Source organism: Labrus mixtus, chromosome 23 (genome assembly GCF_963584025.1).
Source record: "Labrus mixtus chromosome 23, fLabMix1.1, whole genome shotgun sequence".
Lineage (NCBI taxonomy): Eukaryota > Metazoa > Chordata > Actinopteri > Labriformes > Labridae > Labrus > Labrus mixtus.
In genome coordinates, this window is record NC_083634.1 from 20,678,693 (window position 1) to 20,686,192 (window position 7,500).

Here is a 7,500-nt window from a genome sequence, read left to right on the forward strand (position 1 = left end):
GCTGAATGGTCCCAGGACACTTGAGGAGATTTCAGGGTTTTTGGGGAGTTTCCAGGAGTCCTTAAGGAGGTCTCCAGGGTGGCTTCCGAGGTCCTTGCAGAGTTTCCAGGTTCTCTTTGGTATGCCGGAGGTCAGGAGGTTTTAAGAAACTGGAAAATCTCGGAGTGGAAAAATCACATGTATGACTGTCTAACACGCATGCACGCACACACGCACACAGGCAGACGCACACACACACACACACACACACACACACACACACACACACACACACACACACACACACACACACACACACACACACACACACACACACACACACACACACACACACACGTATTGAGGCACTTTAGAGCTGTCAGTTCTGATTGTCCTGGAGAGAGAGACACAGAGCAGGAGTCAGGCCAACATATCACTCACCCAGACACACAGACACACACTCACACACACACACACACACACACACACACACACACACACTCACACACACACACACACACACACACACACACACTCACACACACTCACACACACACACACACACACACACACTCACACACACTCACACACACACACACACACACACACACACACCCACACACACTCACACACACACACACACACACACACACACACACACACACTCACACACACACACACACACACACACACACACACACACTCACACACACACACACACACACACACCCACACACACACACACACACACACACACACACACACACACACACCCACACACTCGTCAGCTCTCCCAGATGAAACACAAACCTTCTGTTTCTTCGCTTCTCTGCCAACATTGTGCTCATTAAAGTGAAATAACATGTTGAAATGTTCCTTCCTATACATCTCACACACACACACACACACACACACACACACACACACACACACACTGATCTGAAGTCAGCAGCTGGTTTTTATAAAATAAAAACTGGTTGTGGAGATGAGGAGCGGCCATGATGGATTCATGTACATCAGTAAAAGTAATAAAACCAGTGTGTAGAAATCTGCTACATGTACACACACTGAAATCAACCTTAAAGAGTATGTGTCTCTAACTCTCTGTCCTAAGTATAATAGTATCCCGTATTTTATTTGCCTGCTCCACTTTTCAGAAAATGTGTGCTCAAACAGGCCATTTGGAGATGTTCCCTTCATGACATCACAAAGGGCAGTAGCCCCTCCCCCAGGTGGGTGACATTCCCACAGCTAGGTGTTTGTTCTGCCCTCTGAGTCTGCCTTCTCACCGTAAACAATAGGACATGGAGCGAGAAAGCACCGAGTACACCCAAGCCCTTCCAGAGAGGGGGCGTGGTCAGACACAGCTCATTTACATATTTAAAGGTACAGACACAGAAACGGCCTGTTCTGAGCAGGGCTGAAATAGAGGGGTTTATAGACATGCTCTACATGCTCATGCCTATAAACCCCTCTATTTCAGTTTTGGGGAGCTCTGAGACTTATTTAATGATTTCTCTGAGGTTCATTCAGAAACTTGGATTCAATAAAACTTAAAATAAAAATAAAAATTTACAGTTGACCCGTGAACACAACTCGCGGACGTCTCCATGGCAACGGATGACAACCTCTCAGCTGTGTCAGGTCTGCTGTGTGTTCCCGACACACTCATCCTCACTACCTGTCTGATAACACACACACAGGCTGGAGATCAGAGGTCACACTGAACAGACACGTCATGTTTCTGTCACCAATGAGTTCTGTTTGTTTGATCCTCTTGAATCATCGCCTGCAAACACAGAACGTTTACTCAACAAGCGTACACTTGAAGAGCACTTCTCTTGTTTCCAACCCTGGCTTATATTTTACATATCTAAAGTCTAATGGGACTAAAAGGTACAAAGAGTTTCTGAATGTCTCCAGTGTGGATGATTTGATCCTGCAGCAGGTAAACGTCTGAAACATGATGGTTAGAAGTGGGTCCACTAAAAGTGTTTTGTTTTTGTCCTGACAACATTTCAGAAAGGATCCCTACAGAGAGAGACCTTTTTGTGACATCACTCTACAAACACACCACACTACATTGACACAAACAGAGATCTGACCTCACAGATCACAGGAGTTGCCGGTCTACTGCTGCATACATCTGTTAAGTCTGTTTGTGTAATTGTGTGAGTTTGGAGATTTAAATGGTTAGTCTGGATCCATCACATTTCCAAAACCCAAAACAGCACCAAGACACTCACTATGGAGGCAGCAGTAGATCAACAACTCCTGTGTCCTGAGTTAAAATGATTGTTTCTGTCAATGGAGTCTGGACTCACATTCCCTGCTACAGTTTGACATGAAGAATTCAAATTAATTAACGTTTGCATAATGGTACCAGTTCATTCTATAATTCATTCTGTTGTACAGGTTAGTTAGTTTCAACACAATGTTTTATATAACACCATAATCTCTTCATACAGACTGAAACCAGACATCTCATTGGGCAGGATGGTTCATCTTTATTGTGATTGGCTGACAGAGACCCCCCCCCCCCCTCCCAGAAGACATTCTCCTGAATATTGATGTCATCAGAATCAATAATATTTCATTCATTCATGACCGGATCAGACAGAATCCAGACCGGATCAGGCTGGCTCTGGTGGATCTCACAGTTCTTCTTCAAGATAAAAAACAGTTGGTCACATTATCGAAAACTCCTGAATCTATCCAATCAGCAGAGACTAGAACGATGACATCACAGCAGCCTTCAATGTGAAGACCAGCTGTGAAAACTCCCATCATGCAACAGTACTAAGCAAATTAAAGAGGCTGGACATTGCCGTAGAAAGCCTCCCTGTAGTGCTGTTATTGGTTTGTTGATGCTTTGGGTGACGGGTCTGAGGACCAATGAGAAGTAGGTAGAGTTTGTTTAGACACTAATCTGCAGATGAACACAGGTTTGCTTCATATGACACAGATTTAGGCTCTCAGATCTTTGGTTCTGCAGTCACAGTCGACATATTGAGGCAAGAAAATGTTACAGAGTTGTAAAGAGGTATCTATGCTCTGATTGGTCAGTTTGACAGCAAAAGGGCAAACTGGTCTCAGAACTCCAAATCTCCATCCCCATTTGTAATTGTGATTGTGATTTAAACAGCTTTGGTTTTCTTATTTACATACAACACTTAACATTTGGTTAAGTGTCTGAACATTGCGTGTGACGTTAGATTGCTCGTTCGGCTTTCTGCTGCCGGACAAAAGAGACCGAACAAAGGTTGTCAAAAATGTTAAAACTTTAATGCTTTGAGCAACGTTGGCGTACCCAAATGTTGCCAATGTTTTTGTTCAGTTTAGACTGTGCAGGTGATCAGGGCGTCTAGGAAGTTTTAAATGATGGTATCGTAACAACGCTTGACTGAACAGATACAAAAAAGTCTTCAGATGTTGGAGAATAAGGGTGGGACAAAATATCCTTACAGCAATATCTTGTTGTCCTGATATGTGCTTATCACGATAATCATATCCCTGTTGCCAAATATGGATATTTTATTTAATAAAATATTGCGCTCTGAAAATATTTTGGCTTGAATTCATGGCAACAGAAGATATGAGGTGAAACAGACACCAGATTGCAGTGAATGGATACATTCATTCTGCACGTTATAAACAGCATTTTGCTCATCAGATATTGTGAAGTATCATCAATATATCAATTATATAATCACTGTATCGAGATAATATTGTTATCGTGGGCCATGTATCATATGGTATCATAAGAACCCTGAGATTCTCAACCGAATAAGAGAACATGTGAGATGTTGTTTGGTAATACTTGATGGGGGTTGATCTGATATCTGGGGCAGTAAAAAGCAATCACACTGCTTCCTGTGGGCAGAATAAACAACACACCGACTTCAGACTTGAGCTTTGGTCCTGAACTTTAAATCCTCTCACTGTCTCACACAGCTTTGAAATAAAAGACAATCTTTTTTATTTTCTTTACAAAAATTCAATGACAGTTTCTCCTGAAATGTGAGTCTTATATGAAACATTGATCTTCTGCTCAGCTTTAAAACATGATCACAATAAAATATCAGGTATAAAAAGTGCTAAAATACAAAATTGTCAACAGTTCTCTTCTTTGTTCGTTTTTGTTCCTCATGTTCCTCGAAGTGGAACAGGTCACACACTAATGTCGGACTTTCAATCCAAAGTTTTCAACCTGCTTGAATTATTGAAGTCCTTGGGGAACAGACGTCTTTCTTGGCAGTGGTTTTGATCAGGAAGGTTGAAACTAAAGGAAATATTTAGAGGCAACCAAACATCTGCCTTTTGTTTGACATGTTTTGTAGTATTCAGTGATAAGTATTGTATGCTTCAAGACAAGTGAAGTTTCAGTTAAAGGTTTAAAACCAGTTCTGTCTGTTTGGGAATGATTGAGTACTAAAGCTCAATTAAATACACTCAGGTACTTTCATCACGGTGAAACACTCCATGTGTTGGTGTCACAGTTTAAGAAAACCATTGTCCTTTTGAGAGTTCTTCAGTGAGATGAAAGTATTCTAGATATCTTCCTTAAAGTTTCCAGGTTTACCAAAGACCGCTTTCCCCTTGAGAATCTCAGGAGTTTGCATTAAACCTCAAATATTTTCTGATTAAGTTGTGAAAAGAGCACCAAATAAACACGGTATCTCAAAGACACCCGAAGATTTCCCCAAAATGTTGTTTTCTGAGGAGATTCCAGAAGATTCCTCACAGATTATGGAGGGTGCCACACTGAAACTTTTGAAGAACATGTTGATAAATTAGAATATGAATCCCTTCAGAAGGTCCTGATGTCCCTCAGGAAGATATTCCCACATTGCTTGAGCATACCGACCCGTCTTTTCGGAATATCTGTGTGGTTATCCCTGCTTTCCACAACATCCATTATAATATCCTCAACAAATCCTCAATGATGTTTGGTTAAAATCCTGAATATTCCTGATGGAGTATGAAGAGATATCCACGATCCTGAAAGTTCACTCAGGCACGTTCATTTAAGACAGAAATCCTTTTGCACCTGCTGAAATGTCCCCAAGGTTTGGCAATCGTAGTCGAGCATGAGTTCCGGCCAACAGCTGATCCAGTTCAGTTTGACACAAGTTCACGATTAAAACAAATAATCATCCACTCCGTTTCATATTTCCAGGAGAATCGAGCAGAAATCTGAGCTTAGTCCTGAACCTGCCCAGAGATCTGTTTCTGCATGGTTCAGTGAGTTTGCACTGTAGTGTAGGTACATCCTGATCCGCTTTAGATAACCAGCTGATCCAGGTTTCACTGTCAGGTGGACAAAGCTATGAACCAATCTCAGATGTGATTTAATGCAGTGGGTGGTGCGTAGTGATGAGCAAAGCGGAGGCCTTTTCAGCAACTCACATCCAATGAGAGCATCTGTTGAGCTACATCAGCACAAGAAATCCCCTCCTACATCCTCGCTGTGCTAAATCTCATTCAGTTTGTGAAGCAGAAGAAGGTTTTCCTGAGCAGTGGATGGCTGTCCTGAGTATTGACCATCCAGGTGCTTAAAAGCTAGATCCTTTGTTCTGATTGGTCAGACCAAGAAGAAAGGCGGAGTCTTATTGCAGTTGAATTGAAAATTTAAAGTATGAATAGCCGAGAGGTTCTTCTTCTGTGTTTATGAGAGTTTATGTGCCACCAGAATGTAACATATTTCACAGTGAACAGATTCCCCTGATGTTTTGACCATCACTAGTCTTGATGGTTCCTGATTGGTTAAAACGGCATGTTTGATCACAGTTGAGTGGACAGTTACAAGCGCCAGTGGGGTTCAGCTTCATCCTTAGTGTTATGGTCTCAGAGAACAAGGCAGGAGTGTGATTGATCAGTAAAGGAGGGTGGGCGGGGTTTTGTGTATCCTGAGCGTCTGGATTGAGGAGAGGATTTTCTTTTGATGGCCAGCGAGGGTCACGCCCACTCTGAGCAGGTCTCTATGGAAACACACAGAGGATGAGTTTACTATTCATGAAAAATATGTCAGCGTAACATTTAATCTACCAGGAAAGACGATGTGTATGTATCACATTTCTTGCAGATGAAACTGTGTTAACACAAAGTGCATGTATCTTCATGTGCAGTATATGTTTGTAAGACTCACTCTGTGTTGAGCTGGGAAACGATGTCCAGGCTGCTGAAGCCAGCCTGCAGGAAGCTCTGCTCGTATCGCTCCATCTTTATTGCTCGAAGCCACTCAGAGACTGAAGCACAGGCCGAGAGAGGAGGAGGGACACGCTGGTCTAACAGAGGCTGGGACGGACTGAGAGACAGACAGGCACACAGACAGACATGCAGACAGAATTATATTCTGGAAGATTGAAAGACGTAAACAGAGACAGGCGAGCAGTTCATCCAGTGTGACATCAGCTGAAGGTTTACAGTGTAAACAGTTTGATGACTTGTCTCTACTTGCAGTGTTTGGTGCACGTCTCTCTGTCTGAAAAATGTCTCATGTTTGGATTTGTTTTTTTAAGAAGAAGCTGGCTTCATCTTGGCGCAGATATTACACACCTGACCTTTGTTTTTGGGTAAGGTTATGGTAAGTAAAACAATAAGCTAAAAAGATGCTCTATAACTACACAAGATAAATAGTTGGAAGTCAGGATTTGTCAAATTTTAGACAATTCAAATCTTTGCAAAAGAATGCAACACAACAGACAGACACGCAGACGGACAGGATATTATTACATTCTGAATTTTAATCCAGGAATGTGAACTTTTTTGCACCTGCTTATGTAAACAGCTCAGTCTGTGTAAACATCTGTCAATCACACAGCTGGCCCCCTGCACACACACACTCACACACGCACACACACAAACACCAAACATGTGTGTGATTGCCTTTGTGTCTGCTGCAGACTATGACCTCTGACCTCTGAACCCCAGCAGCTGGTGCATGACATTCCTCACCTGTCAATCACGCCCTCCCTCCCTCCATCTTTTCCTTAATGAGATGTATCAACAAGACTCACCTCGGCCCCTCGGAGTGCATCACCTTCAGGGAAGCTGGGTTTCGGATCAGCCTATCCAGCGAGGCGACCACATCACAGAACCTCGGCCGGTTAGCTCGTTCCTTCTGCCAGCAGTCCAACATGAGCGAATGCAGAGAGGAGGGGCAGTCAGGGGGTGGGGGCAAACGGTAGTCCTGCTCTATGGCGTTAATAACCTGAGCGGGCGAGACAGGTGAGAGACATTTATATTAGATAACAGTTTTGTAAATCTATTTATTTGATTAAAACAACAGGAGGTCAGTGTGTACATGATCCTGACTAAAATGATCTCAGATTAAAACCATGACAGAAAAAGCATAGAATGACTACTAATGTGAGTCGTCATTTTCTCCTTAAATACATCTTGAACATTAACCACTAAAACTATGTGTCATGTTTTTCTTACGTCCTGGTTGCTCATGTCCCAATATGGCCGCTCTCCGTATGACATCACTTCCCACATGACGATGCCGTAACTCCACGC

At 42.7% G+C, this 7,500-nt stretch overlaps 2 protein-coding genes across 3 annotated transcripts in view; both read right to left on the reverse strand.

Annotated features, from left to right (window-relative positions):
* Positions 1-818, reverse strand: part of LOC132958955 (histidine-rich glycoprotein-like) — a 14,495-nt gene extending 13,677 nt beyond the window's left edge. The window contains exon 1 of the mRNA XM_061032032.1: positions 761-818. Within this exon, the coding sequence (XP_060888015.1) occupies positions 761-818 (58 nt within the window). The remainder of the gene's footprint in view (positions 1-760) is intronic.
* Positions 819-3,242: 2,424 nt separating this feature from the next.
* Positions 3,243-7,500, reverse strand: part of LOC132958082 (ephrin type-B receptor 4b-like) — a 19,343-nt gene continuing 15,085 nt past the window's right edge. For both annotated transcript variants that reach the window (XM_061030687.1, XM_061030688.1), the window contains exons 18-21: positions 7,423-7,500; positions 6,999-7,192; positions 6,128-6,286; positions 3,243-5,960 (exon numbers count right to left, since the gene is read on the reverse strand). The exon at positions 7,423-7,500 is cut by the window's right edge and continues 22 nt beyond it. In XM_061030687.1, coding sequence (XP_060886670.1) covers positions 5,855-5,960; positions 6,128-6,286; positions 6,999-7,192; positions 7,423-7,500 — 537 coding nt within the window. In that variant the 3' untranslated portion in view covers positions 3,243-5,854. The remainder of the gene's footprint in view (positions 5,961-6,127; positions 6,287-6,998; positions 7,193-7,422) is intronic.